Source organism: Tetrao urogallus (genome assembly GCF_951394365.1).
Source record: "Tetrao urogallus genome assembly, chromosome: 9".
Classification (NCBI taxonomy): Eukaryota; Metazoa; Chordata; class Aves; order Galliformes; family Phasianidae; genus Tetrao; species Tetrao urogallus.
The window spans coordinates 12,099,949-12,118,978 of record NC_136822.1 but is presented as its reverse complement, the minus strand read 5'-3'; the positions used below and the strand labels follow the sequence as shown (position 1 = coordinate 12,118,978).

Here is a 19,030-nt window from a genome sequence, read left to right as displayed (position 1 = left end):
ACAGACCCGGACAGGAAACATCGGCAGCACGGAGCGCACTGCCGTTACAGAGCAGCGGTCAAACGAGAGGAGACAACAGGGGAGCGCACGCCCGGGCCCGACGGCGGTTCGGGTCAGAGGAGCCGCCGGCATGGGGCGGGCTGCTGCTGCTGCTGCGGGCAGAGGCAGCGGGGCCGGGCGCGGCCGAGGATCCGGAGCCGCCCGGCGGGAGCCGCACCCCGCTCCACACGGCCGCCTCCCGCCCCGCCGCGTGCCCCCCGCTCGCCCCCCGGCCCCGCACACCTGAAGCGCGGCGAGTCTTTCAGGCACTCCTCGAAGTCCACGGTCACCTTCATGCTGCCCGGCGGCGGGGCTGCGCTGCGGAGTGCGGGGCGAGGCCGCGCCGAGGCCGGCGGCCGGGCGGGGCGGGACGGGGCGGGGCTACGAGGGGGCGGTGCCGGCGGCGCTCATGGCGGCGCGCGGGGGCCCGGCGGCCGCAGCGGGGACGCCTCAGCGAGAGTCCCTCGGCCCGCCTCCCGCTCCCGGCCGGAACTGACGGCCCGGACAGCCTAGAGGAGGCAGCCGTCACCGGAGCGGCCAATCGCAGCCGGAGGTGGGCGGGGATTCGCCGCATCGGCGTAAGGCGGGAGAGCGGCGACCCGCAGGAACGGGAGCGGCTCGGCCAATCGCAGAGCGGAAGAGGAGGGCACAGCAGCGAGAGCGGCCAATGACCGCTGTGCTGGAGGAGGGCGACAACCACTGCCGTGCCGCTGGGATCGCTTCCGCATCGGGCTTCAGAAGTGACGGCCAGGTAAGCCAATGGGAGAACGGCCAGCAGCACTTGGCACGCCTCGTTGCCGCGACGACCCGAAAGGCCAATGGCAGCTCTCACGAGTAGGAAGGGACGGCCGCCGCGCTGCCATAGGCTGAGCCGCCTGTCACTCACAGCAGCCGGCGGGAAGGCAGCGGCCGCCCCGAGGAGCCTGAACATCCCACGGCTGGCAACTGTCACCTGCTAAGAGGAAAGCCTCGGGAAAGGCACGCTGCAGCAACCACGCGGCACGGCGCCGTATGTCGGCGATACATCCGTTCTCATCGCTCCTGTATCAGGGTCACGAGGCAGCGCTCACTGCTTTATTCACACTCTGTCTGTGGTTTCCAGAGAGCTCACACGTGAGAACGTGGGTATCTGTAAAATAACTTTCATTCCTTTATTCAAACGTCACATATACAGTGGACAAAAACATTTTAAAATAGATCCATATTTAATTATATGGATTTTTGCAACATATCAAATTCGGACTAAAATTAAGATATACACTGTATTTCATAACCAAGCTTAAGCTTAAGTGTGTACTTCGTGTAATACAGCCCAGGAACTATTCTGAGTACTAGAACATTCACCAGTCAAATTCCGTCGCTGTTTACAGCAATGTGGAGGTTCGGAGCCACTCCTTGCAAGGGCTCTACGACTGCACTGTAAACAAGTATTTGAATTAGGCAGTTTCCCTTCTGTATCCTTTCAAACACCCTTCACTGTACAAAAGCAGCTGCTCTACGTCTCACTGGATGCAGAAAGATGTAGACCAGTGGTTTTCAGTATTCAGGTTACAAACCCCAAGTGAGATCATCAGCAGTTATCCTTATATAGAGGACAGAGTCTAAACACAGCCCATCTTCGGTCCTGATGTGGATTTCCCTCCATGGCTGTTCCTTTTCAGGTGCTAGCAGCACAGGCACTCTCCATGCAACTGGAAAAGACTAAAAGCGTGAAGCGAGCCCGAAGAATAACAGTTGGTGTGGTTTTAAGAAAAGAAAACATCCAGTGGAAGAGAAAGTGACAGTTAATTTCAAAGTTCAAGTTAGCACATTTCCAGTGTAAAACACTCCCTCCACCAGATGTTAGTACTGCCTCACAGTCAACAGCAAATAACCGATTCCAAACACTGCTCTGAAAAATTACACAACTCTTCTTCTAGAGTCTAGGAAAATACGAGTAACAATACACTGAAGTTTAGTTTAAGAGGTCAATATTTTATAAAAAAAAAAACATAAAACTTGCATCCCTTTCTCAATTGCTTAACAAACCTGATAAACAGCTTGCGTGCCAATTTGATATATGCTGTACCGTTAAGCTCTTGAATCCCAAACTCTTCCATAAGAGATACCACACTTAGAGCACTGTCAAATAAATAGTGAAAAAACAGATACTGTCTGTGTTTCAAAGCATGAAGAGTAACAGTACATGATGCAAGATAATCAGCATTATACATACAGGGAACGCCATTCCGGTCGAACAGATTATGAAGCAGTATTCTCCATGAAATACTAGGCACAGGAATAAATCAATTAGACAGTTTTTTCCTGCCTAATGGACAAGTCTAAAATTAACAACCTTGGCAACACAACATTGTAACTGATATGCTTCTTAATATTTAAGAGCCTTATTTGCAAAAGTCATGAAGCAGTGTTTATGTTCGTGTCTCTGACAAGCAGTTACAGTTCTGGACAGATTTCTTCTATGCTGCGTGCTCTGCTTTCCAGCTGGTCATGAGTAGCATGTGCTGCATAAGAAAGATTACAAAAACAGTTAACCATTCACACTTGTTGTATATTTAAAAAGCAAACCCAAAGCATCACTAAAATATACTTCGGAAGTCACTTTTGCTTCCTCAAAGGTAATGTCTGCAACCTATTTTAGCAACTTTCAGTTTCAGAGTGTAGAAACCTTCAGAGCAATTATTTCACCCTCACGTTCTGAAGAAATGGTGCTATTGTTCTGCATACCAAACACCGACTGCTTGCCACCCCTGAAATTGAGATGATTTAACCCAAGACTTGAGAGATCAATTTGCAGAACTAACATACAAGGCTCCTGAAACACCAGTAAGCACAGCACCTTTCAGGTCAAGTTTCATTTCCAGATGAGACACTTCAAAACAAGATGAGCTAATAAATGAGGTAGCACAGTCTGATGCACCCTTCCACTCACAGTTTTGAAACAAAGAACATTAATAAGTCAGAGAAAAAATTCCTTACCAATTTTAAAATGAAAAATCCTACTGACTTCAGCTATTGTTTATAAATAAATTTGCTGCATAATACACAGATCAGAGAAAGCCACGTCTGGTCCTTCTTAAAGAAAGCCAGTTAGGCTTATGCATAGAATGAGACTTGGTTCTAAGTGCAATTTAACAAGCAAATAGCATGTCTGACAAGCAGAAACAATTTGCATATGTTCCCAGTCTTCTGACATAAGTCATTTTTATGGTGATGCTCACTATAGTTAAGAAAACACAACGTTCTGTCAAAGTCCAGCAGAACACACCCAGTCAGATGACAGCTAAGCGGGTCAGCAATATCTGAGCAAAGTTACCACAGCAATGAATGCTAAATGAACCACAAGCAGAGAACAACAGCTGTACTGCTTGTCAGTGGATCTACTACAGATCACACCCTTGTACTTCCTGAAGAGAGATACTGTTGTGTAGTAGAAAACATGTCTGCATTGAAATCCTTATGCTCAATCTAAATGTGGAACCTTTCCCTTCAGTGATTTCAAACAGAATTCTTAAAGGAAAGGTGTTTCTGGAGAGGAACAAATGCCACTATTTTGCTGGCAAAGTCCATCACATTGTTTGTGGAGTCATAAATAAGGAGTAGCCAGAGAAATGCCACCGAAGCTGAAATGCTGAAGCAAGCAACCTTAACGGTCTACTTTAACCTTCCTGCTCCCCAAACAGCTTGGCTGGCAGAATCCACACGTACGAGATAAGGTACAGCTACTTAAGGCAAGAAAGGAACGACCCATCTGTTTAAAATACTTGGTAGCCTGAGATGAAAACAGCAGCATAAATGTACAAGCAGTTCTCACCATTACTGACTGCACTGGCCATCTTCATTTCAATCGGCAAGAAATCTCAGTCTGTAATTAAGAAGCGCAACTTAAATTAGCAGATTCTGTGGTACCTGACAGAAAACTTCTTAACATCCATCTCAAGTCTGTAGCCCCTTCCTCAGCATAGATATAACAAAAAAGAAAATTTGCAGTCACAGGACAGTACTGTTAGTTCTACTGGAAACCGAAAATGGTAAGAGGTAGAGAGCATTGGATGAGAGATGCAAAGAACCCTAAAGGGATCTTCATTGATTACAACCTTCCAAGTGACCAGGGGGTCCCAAACTGCCCCCAAAACTTCTCAGGAGCCAGCAGAGCCCTACAGTCACAGCAGTTACCAAGAAACGCCTCGTGTCACATCACTGGAGTTATCTTTGGAACAAGGGAAGCCACGCTATTCTACTGGAATAAACAGACATTGCATGCCAGCTCTAACAAGTGGTAGCCACATCACCAGATTATCTCTGCAAATTCAGAAGTCAATGGGAAAAAAAATTATTAAACTGTACCTACAATACAACATGCAGCATAAAACAGATGTTTCCTCTGCAGTTAAAAGGAACGTGAGAGCTGTTAGTTTAACAGAAGGAAGCCAAAACAAGCCGTCACAAGAGTCAATGCCTGCAACACCCAACACACTGAGTGAAGGAAACTCTCTTCTGCTCTGTAAGAAAGCATTTTAAGACACAATTTTCATTCAAAGAGCTCTTTAAAAGCCATCCAAATCAATTAAAAACTTCCCATTTAGCTTTAGAAAGATCCAAAAACATCCTGACACGCTTACAGTCCTAGGGAGGGAACTTCAGGAACAAGAACATTACCGGCATTTGATCCACTTCCATGAAGGAAGCAACGAACCTGCAACAGTTCATGATCAGCAGTACAGGTTAGCAGTGAATCCAAGTAGCTAGTTTTAAAACTTGCTATTTGAGAAATGCTCCATAGCCAAAATAAATAAATAGACAAACAGTAACTAACTTTTGAGAGATACTTCAGATTCTTTAGCACACCTTCAATAAAAGTCAGAGAATAATCAAAAGTTGCCATCTCGGAAAAAGTGATTCCAGTAAAATTTTGCCATTATTTAACAATTATGTTACTGAACACTTATCAGCTCAATGCAGGAATTTCTTAAAGCATGGGCAGTGGCAGATAACAGTTGTTTATCAGCAGTTTTTACCAGATTCCACTGTCCTTAGAGCAACCTTGCCACAGAAAAATTGTGTGTAATCAGTTTGAGGGCATACAGTTTACCAGCCATTACAAAAGTGAGCCCAGTACTTGACCTGTGAAGACCTGATCAAATAGAGACCAGAAGTTATGATAGCTGATGTAGAGATTAGGAGATAACAAAACACCAGGGCCTGTTAAGCAGAGTATCACAACAGAAGTGAAGAATTGAGAACCACATCAAATTAGAGTACTTCTATATGCCACGTTACTGAGGTGAACCAGTGAGTTAACGGATTGATAAACTGGTGTGCAGTCATACTTAATGAGTCTTAATTGGCCACAAGTAGCCTAAAATTGATAGTTACCAGTTGTGGCTCAGAAGCTGCTTATGAGCCAAGGTGGAATGGACTTCAACAATAGAGATGGAAAAATACTGCAAAGGTGTGCCTTCTGTTCCCTGGAGAATGCAGCTGGAGAGCGGAGTTGCCTCTGTTTTACAGCACAGTGCAGACAGATGGCAGCTTCAAGCCACGGAGAAAGGTCATAATGTTGCCTACTGGAGTACTCCTTTCCCCTGGAGAGTGAAGTTCTAGTAAATAGCCATTATAAGGCATATGATAAATTACCAGAGAAGTTTGGTCCATGAATGGGTCTCAGACTCACGTACCAAAAGACCCTCTCAAAGCTATTATGAAGGCATGAGCCTTCCTGTCACATATAGCGGGAGCAAACTGTGCAACCTATAGAGCTTAAAATGTAAGTCAACCTGGCAAATCACCTTTCTATTTGGTGAAATTTAAACTTATTTTGGAAGAATTTCTAGTTCACAAGGTTTTGAAAAGCAAATGTGAGCAAAGCTAAACCCATGCAGCATCTTCCCAAGTCTGCATGCTGTTCTAACCTCTCAAAGCCTTGCCAAGCAACAGATGAATGAGGTTTACAGATTTCAGATTCATCACCACTAGTCTCATAAACAAGAGATGTCTGTTTTTTTTAATGCCCAGAAACTTGTTCAATATGCTGTTCCAAACAGATGTGGGTACTCAACAGATGTAGTTATTCACCAGAAGGCCACCACAAAAATCAAACTGCTGTTATACAGTCCCAGAGAAAAGCTTAAAGATGGCAGAGAAGGCTCCAGAAACAGCTCCCAACCAAGGGTCCCAGACTTTCTTCCAGCAGCTGTGCTAAAAGGTTCACATCCCACATAGAAATTAATATTACTGTTTAAGGACAAAAGCACACTGAACTTTTAAACAGTTTTAAGTTATAGCAAGACAGGTAAAAGCTCATTAGATACACTGCTCTCAACAGGGAGGAAGCATTCAAGCTAATTTCCCAGTGCTGATTACAGCATGGGTTGGGAGGGGAGGGGGAAGTGCACCATGACACAAGGACAGGCCCTCTCATGTGGCCACAGCTTTAAGCATCCAGTAGAGGACAGCTGCCTCTTTAAAAAGGATGCTGACAACTTCACTGCCAAGAGTCAATTATGCTGTGGAGACAGTACTGGCCCGAAGCAGAGGTGTCTGTTTTTCTGTTGTGCTATAACAAACAGAAGCCCAGACTAATTAACAATACTGATTGTTTTGGTATCACACTACAAATCTGTCTGTCAAGATAGCAGGCAGCACTGCACACCAAGCATTACACACATACTTCACTCTTCCTGCTTATTCTCACACTTGGATGTATTCATCCCAACAGATGAAAGGACAACCAACACCTACACGTGGCATCTGATCAATCAGCACCTCACCATGTTCGATAGCTTCTGTATTCATTGTTTCTACATCTGCAGCATCACGCATCTCTTCATCTTCTTCCTCCTCCTCTTCATCCTCACCATGTAGCTCTTTTGCAATTAGCTGTCTTGCAAGTTTGATGTTTCGTCCTTCATTGTAGTGCATTTTCCTCTTCATTTCAAACTGTTTCTTTTTTTCTGTAGATAATAAAAACCAAAAGCCAATATATATATTTATTTTTTAGTTCTAGTATCTTTTTTTTTTTTTTTTTTTTTTTTTCCAGAGAGGTACCAGTATCAAGTGCTTTGTAGGCTTGTTTTATTCCTACCACAAAAATGTATTGTTTATATGACCAAGCAATCCTTGTTCTTAAATGAGTTTGATTTTCAAAAAATGTAGTAATGAATGGACTGGAATGACTGAAGGGCTCTTAAAAGAACAGCCTGCAAGCACCAGGAAGTCTGAATCAAGAGAAGCAAGTGGTAACGGTGTAAAAAGTTCTGGAGTTTCACAAACCTTGTTTCTAAGGAACCTGAACGGCAAACCAAGACATACTGGTGGAACAGAAAATCAACTTCTGCACACGTCCAACACAGCTCCTGGCCAGCCATCAAAAGCTAGTTATAAGAGATACACCTGTCTAACACAGGTAGAAGAAAATATTCTTCTCTTCCCTGCAGCCTGAAGTTTATCTTTGCTTCGTACATCCAACATTCCCAAAGTAGATTTTATAATTAAACTCTGTTTATTGGTGACCCCAACACTGTTTTTCTCTTCCTCTGGAGTTGTGAGGTTATACACTCAAAGCTGATGACGGGCCAGGAAAGATGAGAAGCACCAGCTAAATGACACGCACCTGAAACCTTAGAAGCTTTATTGTTTAACTTAGCTTTATTGTTTTCTAAGTCAATGTAACATTACTGCTCTGTTGAAGATGAGAAAATTTTGTTAGGAATAATTGTTGATATCCTGCTGGATCCATCCAGCAGCTTTGAAAATAGTAACTGATTAAAAGAAAAAACAACAACCCCCAACCCAAACCTGTATATTTGCAAGCAATTAGTAGAGTCTTAATTGGAGCAGTACTCATTAAATTGTTACATCTACCTGAAGTATATTAAGTCATAATATATGTATTATATATGTAAAGAAGTAACACAATTAAGAAGTATTTCCTCAGCCCCAAAAGAGAAAAGCTTTCCATTTGGGAAGCCCAGGTTTAAGAGGAATTCCTGTACTTATGCTTGTTACGTTCAACTCATCTTCACGTATAAATCCCAAACCAAACAATTCTGACTGAGCAACTGAGCTGCTTGTTTCTAATCTTTTCCTTACCCTTCAAAGGCTACGTACCCAAATCACAAGATCTTTCTTAGACAGTACTTTTTATTCAATAATCCTTCCTACTGAATGGCAGAAACTGCATGTATTAAAAAAAAATCCAACAAAAACCAACCAAAAACATGAATAATAATAAAAAAAAGCCACCCAAAAAAACCGTCTGACTTATGCCTACCTCGTTCTTCAGGTGTTAATTCTTCTTCCTCCTCCTCCTCCTCGCTGCTTTCCTCTTGCCTCGCTATAACCTTGGGTCCTTTACCCTCAGCTGCAGCAGCCAGCCTAATGAAGATAAAAATACAACGTCATGAACCATCAAGTTTCTCACTGCATAAAATGCATGAAATTTCAGAACACTCATACAAACTTGGTTCAGTATTTTTGCTACACTTATTTATATTAACAATCTGCAAGAGATTTTAAGTACCAGTGGGACTATCAACCCAGAAATCTACTTCGTTTGACAACAGCCAAAACTTGGCATCAAGATAAAAAGGAAACACCTTTCCAAAAAGCAAGCCAACCCATAAAAAAGAACACGATCCTAACATTTAGTCCATTTGCTATGACAATACTTACTTCTTACTCAACACATCTGCTCTTAAGGGCTCATTTGATTCCGAATCACTCACTGCATCTTCATCATCATCTCCTACCATGCTTGGAATGCAAACAAAGAGAGCAGCCTTTATCAATTATTTGTTGTATAAATTCAATTGATATAACAGTCAAAACGTTACAGTGCTCAATTAAAAGACTCCTGTAATACTTTAAAAGCTTTCCAAATCTATTTAAATATTGATGAGTGACAATTTATATTCTAGTACATAGATGCTAACTATAAAAAACAAACGAGACATCAATTACATGAGTGAAAGCTGAGAGATATGTACACCTTCCAGTACTCACAGACCTCCAAAATTGTACTGACGGTCCTTCTTGTAGCTATAAGCCTTTACTTAAAAGCTTCGTCAATTCAAGTATGTTGCATATACTCAGTAGGATAGCACAGTCAGTAATATGTCATGCAGAAAGTCTACTTCACTGCAAAACTACCCTGTCACCTGCCTCGTGTCAGATGGCCATTCAGAAACCTACCTGTGATAAGGAGTACTCGGCTCATCGATTTTCATCAGGCCATAATCTTTGCCCGCTGGGTGGTACGTGGCTATGATGTTCATTTCGTCCCATTTCTGAGATTTTTTACTGAAACAAAAAAGCAAAGTGGTTTTGTTTTAATCCCCTAAAATCAGCTCATTCTGTTTGGCCACGGGAAAGGAATGCTGAGAGTGACTTTTGCCCTCAATTCTACACTATGGAAAAAAAGCACTGTTAAGGCTCGGGGGCACGTTTGAAGTATAAAGGTGGTTGTTAAGCACCACCTCACGCACACTTCTGTTGGGTCAGGACAAATCACCACTGTGAATTACCTTTCCCTAACAAGTCACAGTATCTAAATGAACCAGTGCTCACAGACACGTTCGTGTACCTGTGCACATCTTCAAGAGACCACCAGTGCTGCCCACTCACTGCCCCATTAACCAGCTGCTCATTGCAAGTCACTGCAACAATCATTCTTCCTGTCATTACAGCCCTCAACACTTGATGCAAAGAAATAACCAGCTTCCACTTCAGCACAGCTCGGTGAGCTGCCAGGACTGTCTGCAGAACCGCTGCACAAACAATAGCAACCAACAGACAACTTCCTGCAGTAAAACTAATTGGACTGAACAAGGTGGTTGTTAATACTGCCTTTGTCATCTTAAATTGGGACCATAAAACAGAACTGACTCACTGCTGTAACTAACCAAAGGGAGTTTCGTGCTCTATACAGCCAGCCACCAGCCATGCTGCTTAATTTAGGATTTCCTCAATTAGTCACAGAATGCATCATTTTATGTATATTTGTAGAAACAAAAGCCTACCCAGACTGACACAAAATGGAAGCCACAAGGGAAGCAACTGCCTTGTGGAAAAGTCCCTGCTCTGCTGGTCTAGAAGCCACTGAAAGGTTCCCTGGGCAACCTGATCCAGTGCCTGATTTAGTGACTGGCAACCAGTGCTGTTGGATCTTTGACGTCCCTCCCAACCAAAGCCATTCTGTGAAAGATTTAGTCAACAGAACCTACCAGGTTCCACATTTTTCCTAAAGCATCAACACAGCCTTCCTGAGAGGTGGCCTTCTCTTAGATTAAACCAAGAAACGTAATTCTAGAACAGCATCAAATTCCACTATGGATTTCTTTTCCCTGTAGGGGGCACAGTTGGCTGAAAGAACGTAGCTCACGTACTCTTACTTAAGTACAGACTGCTCCAATAACAAATTGCCAGACCTGACATCTGAACTCAGCCTCAGTAATACTACTGCTTTTAAGCGGAATGCCATCCGTAAAACAAAACTGATAATGCAAAATTCCAAAGACAAACAAAGCTTAGCCTTCATGGAGAGCTCTCCATAATACGACGGAAAGAAACGGAAAGGATAAAAGAAATAGAAGTGGAAGAGCTGATGCAGAATCCTATGTGCCACAGACCTGTACCCTAGAACTGCAGACAAGTGAGCTGAATAACTTCAGCATAAACTAACCAATGCCATAAGTTCCCATCTGAAGTTCCCTATCTATTTAATCACCTTGTGCAAACTGCAACACCAGGACTGCAAGCTGAGCAGACAGAACACGAGTCAGAGTGCCTGCTTTGGTGGAGTCGTGAGCTCCACAATGACAAAGCAAGAGCTCCAGTGTAGGAATGTCCGCTACTCAAACCTGCCTCGTGAAGGTTCTAAAAACCACTGTCTCAACGCCAGCTGAACAGCTGCTTCAAGCTCCTGTGATTAACGTACCACAAGCACGTGGTTACAGGGAGCACGTGAAAATTTTTACTAGCCATAGCAGCTGGATGATGGCACAAAGGACAAGCTCAGGTACAGAGGAAATATGACAGATGGGAGACGGTCCCACCCACACCTTAGTGCTCACTGTGCTGCCCAGAGGACACCCAGGTGTAACCTGCACCAGTTCACAGCACAGTACCCAATCTGCCTCGTATACCAGTCTGGAAATTAGATGGTCCACAGCTAGCAATTCAGGAACTCGCAAATGCAACATGGAAAGAGAATTTAGTGGCCTGTTTTTCCACAGTCGTGTATTTAAACTTACATTTCAACACAAAAAGCCTTGGCTGTGGAACACACCCCAGAACACAACTTGAAATTCAGCTGGGAAAAAAATGATCATGAGCGACAAAGAGACAAGCATGTCATCTCACCCCTTGGTGGAAAACAGCATCGCGGGAGGGTGACTAAGTGCTCTTGGCTGCCTCCAATTCAGCGTGCTTATGCACGCCATGGCAGCCCAGCATTAACAACAAAGCTTACGACTATCACCACAAAACACTTCCTGCATCCCTTCAGAGGACCAGGTTCATATTTCTATACGTGAAACAGACTCTTCCTTAGTAAAATCAGATTCAAAAGATGAAACATTCCACTAGTATTCATTCGTATTCTTTCACGCCTTCAAATGTCTAAATCATTTATTCTAATACCACAAGCCAACAGGTCAGAGGCTGCAGCATTACTGAAAGGAATACACCTCCTAACTCCCTCACTCCTGCCAGTTCCAACACAGCTACTTGCAGGACTACCCAGCAAACAGGGCCAAGGAACAGCAAAATACAGCCAGCTACTTTGTACAATGCCATATCACGTCCTACAGAAACTCTAACAGGAGTGCGAAGGCAAAACATACTTTCTATCTGGTTTGCCAAGAACGTATCTCCCATTAAGCCATCATCTCAGCCCTTCAGATGCTGTCCCAGTGATGTCTCAATTTCGCCAATTTCTCTCTTGAATCACGCCTTCATTAAGGATATTACCATCGCTAGCAATAGCACCAGGCTGATGACGATGAAAGTACGAGAGCTCTTCTGAACACGGTACTTTGAAAGATGACAGCTGACACAATGAGCTCCTTTATCTACAGCTATTTTAAAAGGCGTTCAGATTTGAATTTCAATGCTAGAAAGAAGCAGGGAGGCTGCTGACAGACGTGCACTAAGAAAACAGAGGCGTTAATTTATAAACCCATTTTTTAGTCTTAAAGGAAAATAACTGCAGTATTGCTTGCCATTCTTTCAGAGTACAAAATGGTGCTACTTCTGACCAAATAAAATCACTTTAATGAAGAGCTGCCATCCAGAAAACAACAGCTGCACACAGCCTAACATTAAATATCCTATTCTGATCTTTTCAGGAAATTTTCTATTGCAGCGTGCCAGGTTTAGACAGTGTACTTTAACTTGCAAGGCAGTTTCAGAATTAACCTAACGATGCATTTATTGGCTCTCATCAGAAAACAAGCAACAGAAGATGGAGTCCTGCTCACTTAACTGCAGTACCAGCTATCCCACATACTCAGCTCAGCATCCTGTATTCTAACTTCTGCTCATCCTGCAGGGTGGCGGAAAAAAGACTCCAGAAAAATGAAGCTGAGGCTCCTAACAGCCAGTTTTACTTTATGCCTGCTGTCAGTTTCTTGTCCTTATATTAAAACTAGGGAACAGAAAGAAAACATTTAAAAGGGACAACTCGTGTGTAGCACATTCTTACTTACATCTGATTCCACTCCCAAAGCCATCACTTCACTGCTTCCATTGCAATACTTTCTCCCTGGAAAGCAGGAGCCCTCAGCAGGCAAGAGAGCAAACCAAAGGTTTTCTGTCCTACCTCGCAGACTCGGACTGTATTAATGACTGCCCAGCCAAAGGGGAAAAGGAATTACTATGCTACAGAGAAGACTACGCGCCCATTTTATTTTATTTCATTATTATTCCTCTCCTCGCAATACCGGGGTCTCAGATTAGAAAACTGTCTGAAGCCACGTTATAAATACGGCAGCCTGGGAACGGTGCCGGCGCTCAGACTAACGTTGCAGCGTTACGGCATCTCCAGGCTGTCCTGCTGAGCGCCAGGGCCTCCCCTGCGCTTCAGCCCTCAATGCCCTCATTGCCCTCAAAGCCCCGCGCCCCCCTCAGCGCCCCGCTCCGGACCCGCCTCACGGCACAGCGCGCTCAGCCCCGCGCCGCCGCCCCGCCGGCCTGGGCGCGGCCCTCACCCGTGCTCGTCGTCGTCGCGGGCCGGGCTGGCCTGCCGGGCCCCGGACCCCGCGCCTCCCGCGGACTGCTTGCCGCCGCCCTTCTTCAGGATGCCTTTGATGGGCGCCCGGCCCGACGCTCCCGCCGCCGAAGCGGCCGGCACCGAGGGCGCCTCCATGGCCGCGCCGCCTGCCCACTTCCGGCTCCCGCCTCGGCCCGCCCCGAGCCGCATCGCGTCAGATCCGCCGGCGCCGGACAGGCAGCACTGCGCCTTCGCTGCCGCGCCCCCTGGTGGTCGGAGGATCGCCGCTGTCCTGCCTGCAGTGCTGCTGCGCGACCGCGGTGGGGCGCCGTGCGCCGACGGCGAGCTGTTGCGCGTGCACGGGGCTCCGGCACGCGCGTGCCCTGTCGCGGATGGCGATTGGTGTCACGTGGGGCGCGGCCCGCACGGCCCGTGTGCGGTTTCTCGCAGGAACGGCTGGCAGTCATCCCGTCTCTGTCCCGTTCCTGTCCCCGTCCATCTCAGAGCTGGGCAGGGCGACGCCACGCCAGGCCGGGTGAGCGCTGCCTTAGGAACTGAGGAGACTGAACCCCTGGGGAGAAACGAAGTGATCTGCCCCCAAATGTCACCCAGTGGGAAGCGGCCGTGCAGCTGTCTGCATCCCCACGTGTCCCTGTGTTACTCCGAGGCTGCAGGGAGAGCCTGGGCTGCACCATAGGGTTGTGGTGGAAGCACTGAGAGCTGTGAAGGGTGATGGCATGAGCACGGCAGCTGCATGCAACCCTACACGGCTGTGGGGTGCAGCCCAGGGCACCCAAGGCCAGGAGCGGAGGTGGGAGGCAGGGGCTGGCCGAGCCCCTCACAGTCCAGGGGCTGCAGGAAGGCTGCAGTGGGCTGGAAAGCGCCGCAGGGAGGCACAGAGGGCCGGGAGCAGGTGCTTGGTTGTTTTTAATGAGTTGCTTCGGTGCTATGCGAGCGGAGCTGCAGCGGGAGTGAGGTGCTGAGCAGGGCAGCTGTGGAAGAAGGACAAGGCACATCGTAGGCAGGACCTACTATGAGCTGTGCATGAGAACACGAGGTGCTGGCCCTGGGGCTCTGCAAGGCCTCACTGAGGGCAGCTGGGGGCACATGCAGACCGTGGGAAGGAGCTGTGGTAAGGTTCTGGGCATTTGGAGACTTCCCAGGCTTTAAATACAAAAGACCAAATCTGAATTCTAGGGAGGAGATCAGATGTGGCAGCAACCTGCAGACAAAGCACACTCAAAATGCCTGGCCCCAGCTGCAGCACTGTCCCCTGTGTTCCCAACAGGCCTAGAAGCATCAGAACCAAAACTGGGTTCATGATGAGTCTCCCCTGCATCTCACAGCTTTTTGCATCCACGTGCTGTGGGACCCGTGGCAGCAGCAGAGCCCCATGCCTGCACATCAGTTGCTGGTTGTCTTCCCCCATCAGCTTGCAGTCAGCCACACTGCAGAAGTCAGGTGGGGTGAGATGGACTGGGAGGAACAGCGACAGCGGGAGTGACACACAGAGTGCCGGGGGCTGGCAGACTACTGTGAGCGAAGGGATTATTGCTTTGCTCTCTTACACAGAAACACTACTGGCTAATAAGGGAAGCGACCCAGTTCAGAGCTGGCCTGCTGTGCATGGCAGCAGTTACATCTCGGCGGGGCAGCTGAGCTGATCCGTGGGCATCATCTTGTCAGTGTCGATCTTGTAGGACTGGAGCATGCTCTTCAGGTGCTCTACAGTGTCTGGGTGCATGTCGGGAGTTCGGGACATAATCCAGGCGTAGTCAAAGTGGAAAAGCCAGAGGATGTTGGTGCAGGAGTACACCAGTGAGTAGTTCTCGTAGTCAGTGGAGATGACCCAGTATGGTGCAGAAGGCATAACTGGGGAGAGAGGCTCGGTTACACTGGGGGCAGCCACTCCTGCACAGCGGGTGGTCACAGCTCAGACTTAGAGCTGCCCCTGCTTTTGCTGCTGCCGAGCTGTGAAACTGCAGATCTTGTTGACAAAACCCCATCAGGATTCCTCGCTCTGCCCAGAGGGACCCAAAAATGCCACAAAGCCCTGCATGGGAAGCTGTAGCAGGGGAGTTAACACCATGACCCAACTTGCTTGCCCAGTCGTCTGGCAGTGTGCTATCCATACTCATGTGCCTCAGGCCCCTGCCTGCTCTGAGCCCCATGCCCTCACCCCACTGTGCTGCCAGGCCCCAGGGCAGGTCTGGCCCTTACTCTGTGGCTCTGCCCCTCTGCTGCGAGGGAGCTCAGCCCGCTCACATCAGCAGTACTTACACCAGTTGAAGCGGACGCCCAGCTTGGCCGGCTCCTTCACATCTGTGTGCATGATTTCTCCTTCAATTTCATTTATTTTGCCACTGGAACTAAGGGCAGGAGGACACAGGGAAGAAATCGTATCAGCCATGCTTGAAATCACATTTCAATTTCCTGACTTCGTGGGCAGGACATTACCCCTCCAGATACCCTTGCCTACCAACAGGGGCAGACCCCTCCTACTGCCTGTGGGAGCTGCTGGCCTGCAGGGATGGGGGCCAGCAGCACCCAGGACAGACCAAAGATGCAGACCTCCCTGCGCAGGACAGGCAGAGCCCAGCACCTTATGCGGTGTGCCAGGGCTTGCCAGACCCTGCTGCTTGTTGTGTGTTCACCTCTGTTTAATCACCTGTGTTTTTTCCAGGTCAGCACACTCTTCCACACACCACTGGCCTGCCCCTGCTCGGTGAGCTGGGGTTTGTTCCACTGCAGGTGCTGAGCACGGCCCTGCTGGCAGCAGGCTCTGCCACTTGGACACCCATCTGATAATTGCCTTTATCCGCCACATGCCTCAAGACCTCCACGCTGCCCGTGGGGCAGGAAGGTTTCACTGTTTCTTGTGAAACAGGAACGACCAGGACAGCAGCGCACGGCCCCATTGGCACGCCGCCTGCATCCCACAAACAGCACACAGCTGTTTGCCAGAGTGGGAGCTGCAGGGACAATGCGGTGCAGCCAGAGAGCAGCATGGGCACAGCTCCCCGCCGGCCACAAGGTGCCTGGTGCCACGCTGTTGTTCTTGTGAGGCAGAACAAAGTCCCCATGCCATGCCAGGGACCGAGGGGACGGCGCATCCCCCCTGCTTGCTCACGCGCTCCTCCTGCTACTAGCACTCCATGGCACCAGGGCTAGCACAGAGCCTGATACATCAACATCTGTGTTTGTTCCTCCCCCAGCAACCAGAAACAGGGGATGTGGAGAAAAATCACCCCCTAGGATAGGAGGAGGGGTGGTGGAAGCCTCACCAATACAGGCATGGCCTGCACACCGGCACTTACAGCATCTCCTTGTTGATCACTTTAAACTTCCCGTTCTCCTTCAGAGAGTAGTTTGCCTGGACACAGCTTCCTTTCTCGAAATTTGAGGGCAGCTTTTCTATCTCGTACCATTTTCCCAAATACTGAGAAAAGAAAGTCAAGAGAGAAGCTTGGAGCACAAGGACTGGAGGTGGAACGGCTGAGCCCACTGGGTTTATGTGAGCCACAGGCACTGCAGCAGGATGTCTCCTCCTGCACAGGGCTGGGTTGGACCAGGAGCAGGGCACCATATCACTGCTGCCATTGGGCATCCAAGTCACCACCGACCCATATCTGAGCACTGTGCCACTGCTCCTGTGCCATCCAACCCCCTCACTGCCTGCTGTGAGGCTTTAGAATCACTTCACACCTTGTTGATATCGAAGTCCTGCTGCACTGGTGGGTCTGGGCATGGTCCCATGTGGAACATCTGTGCATTCCCCAAGCCGAGGAGACCGAGCAGGACTGAGAGCTGCACTGCCGTGCCCAGCATGGCTGTGCTGGTGGGAAACAGACCTGGGAAGGAGGAAAAAAGCTGCATTTGGTCCTGAGAGGTGACAGGAAGGACAGCGCAGCTTCAGGTGCTGGGGTGCTCACAACTTCATCAACACCAAATGAAGTGTGATCTGACCCCTGCGAGGTGTGCTGTGAGGAGGCAGAGGGCACATTTCCTGCAGCACAGCCCCCAGCCCCATGCCCCAGGCACGATGCAGCATCCTTCGTGATGTGCTGACCAGTGCAGAGCCGGGTGAGACCTGTGCCTCCCACCCCACATAGACCCAGCACCACAACCCTGCCCACACGGTCCGGGCATGGAGCTGCTCTGCATCCAGAAAGGAGCGGCAGCGGCATTTCCCCAAGTTTTGAAGATGAGCCCAGCCTGCCCCCAGCTGCAGGGCATGGCCTCTCTGTGGACAAACACAGCATCTCTTAGCTCGTACACGTACCTTGGCTGATGAGACACAGCGATGCTCCGCGAAGGACCAGGTCCATACAGAACAGCTCTGCAGGGAGATCGAGATTTCCACCCCTCTTTTTATAAGCGAGCCAGGAGTCTCATTACTCAGCACCAGCACAAGCCACTCCCTGGCCTTGGATGTTTTTTACTTTGCGGAGGGCCGGTCGGCTGCCTTGGATCCGCGGTTGGTATGGGGCCAGGGATGGGCCGTGCCTTGGCTGCTCACCCATGCAAACAGCAACCCTTGTCTCTGCGCTCTGCTCCCTGCTGCTGGGCAGCCCCGGCTGGCTGCTCACACAGCCCTGTGGCTGCACACAGCGGGAGGGAGAACCCGCAGCCCTGCCCTATTGCGCTGGCCCATCACTGTGCTCCTGGGTGAGATGTGACCGTCCCGTCTCGCACAGAGCCTGTCCCCTGCCCCACGTCCCATGGACCCTTGGTGTGCTCAAGGGCACTGAATGGGGTCTGTACTGTGGCGTGGTGCCGCCCCATGGCCGACCCACAGAGGGGCCTCCTGCTGGGGGGAGCACCGGCTGCTCACAGCCACCTCTGTGCAGGGTCTGCCCGGTGACACAGGCTGGCAGTGTGTGCAGTGCTTGTGCAAGGCAGCTCCCAGTCATCCTGGTCAGACCCAGCGCACGGGGAGGATGAAGTGCAGGAAGCACTGCAGGAATGCTGAGGAGCCGCAGGGTCTTTTGGCAGTTTGTTTTCCAGACTTGTCTCATCCCGAATGAAAGGTGTCAATGTAATTAGTGGTGTGCTGAGCTGACAGCCCTTCCAACAGGTGCCCGGCAAATGGCTCTGACAGCAGCGCAGTCATCTGTGCATCCGCCGGGCCCGTGCGTTATGCAAGGAGCTGGGTGGCAGCCAGCTGCCCCGTGTGGTTAATTGCTGTCTTTAAAACCTTATCTCTGCTGAGACTTTCACTCTGTGTGCACTTACATGTGTGTGCGCATCCTAGGGATCCCCTGGCTGCTCACATGATGCCCCAAGAGCCACAAATATACCTCCCAAAAAGCCCATGCAGGGACAGTGAGGCCATGATGGGCCCCCTCAGGTGCACTAAGACAGAACCGAGGTGAGCTGACAGCCGGGTCCTGGTTGCTGGGCTGCCCGGTGCCTGGGCTGTCCCTCTGTATCTGCCCGGCCACACAGAGCCAAGGGTCAGGGGGAAGCTGAAGCTGAGCCTCCCAAGCAGCTTAATTGCAGGGTGCAGAGATCTCCAGCTGGCGGGTGGCTCCTGGCCCGGGGCGGAGGAGGGAGGCACATCAAAGAGCAGGAAGCTGGGGCAGGGCTGGGAGCACAGGAAGGAGGAGAGGTGGGGGAAGCCGAGCCCAGGGAGAGCAGGAGGTGCCCGGAGCGCTGCTGCAGGAACGGCGCCTCCACCCGTGTCTGGGTGCCAAAGCGCTCTGACCAGATGCTGCTGCCCGCTCCTCACCGTGCACCCCAGGGATGCCAGCTTAGGGCGGGAGGCAATGGAACCCCTCC

At 49.0% G+C, this 19,030-nt stretch overlaps 3 protein-coding genes across 5 annotated transcripts in view; all 3 read right to left on the bottom strand.

Moving 5' to 3' along the window:
* The window catches only part of ACAP2 (ArfGAP with coiled-coil, ankyrin repeat and PH domains 2), a gene marked incomplete at both ends in the record, with an annotated part of 56,303 nt that extends 55,968 nt beyond the window's left edge, over window positions 1-335 (bottom strand). For both annotated transcript variants that reach the window (XM_079539826.1, XM_079539827.1), the window contains one exon: window positions 283-335. In XM_079539826.1, coding sequence (XP_079395952.1) covers window positions 283-335 — 53 coding nt within the window. The remainder of the gene's footprint in view (window positions 1-282) is intronic.
* A 1,946-nt stretch (window positions 336-2,281) lies between these two features.
* PPP1R2 (protein phosphatase 1 regulatory inhibitor subunit 2) lies at window positions 2,282-13,405 on the bottom strand (the record flags this gene model as incomplete). Of its 2 annotated transcripts, none has more annotated exons than XM_079539684.1 (6): window positions 2,282-2,543; window positions 6,810-6,992; window positions 8,312-8,415; window positions 8,713-8,793; window positions 9,232-9,339; window positions 13,248-13,405. In XM_079539684.1, the coding sequence occupies 6 exons, from the start codon at window positions 13,403-13,405 to the stop codon at window positions 2,476-2,478; spliced, it is 702 nt and encodes a 233-aa protein (XP_079395810.1). The 2 variants fall into 2 exon arrangements, with proteins under 2 accessions (XP_079395810.1, XP_079395809.1); XM_079539683.1 differs by lacking the exon at window positions 2,282-2,543 and adding an exon at window positions 5,426-5,571.
* Window positions 13,406-14,885: 1,480 nt separating this feature from the next.
* On the bottom strand, window positions 14,886-17,077 carry APOD (apolipoprotein D; the record flags this gene model as incomplete). Its single annotated transcript, XM_079539687.1, has 4 exons — window positions 14,886-15,121; window positions 15,530-15,618; window positions 16,567-16,688; window positions 16,955-17,077. The coding sequence occupies 4 exons, from the start codon at window positions 17,075-17,077 to the stop codon at window positions 14,886-14,888; spliced, it is 570 nt and encodes a 189-aa protein (XP_079395813.1).
* Between the last annotated feature and the right edge of the window lie 1,953 nt (window positions 17,078-19,030).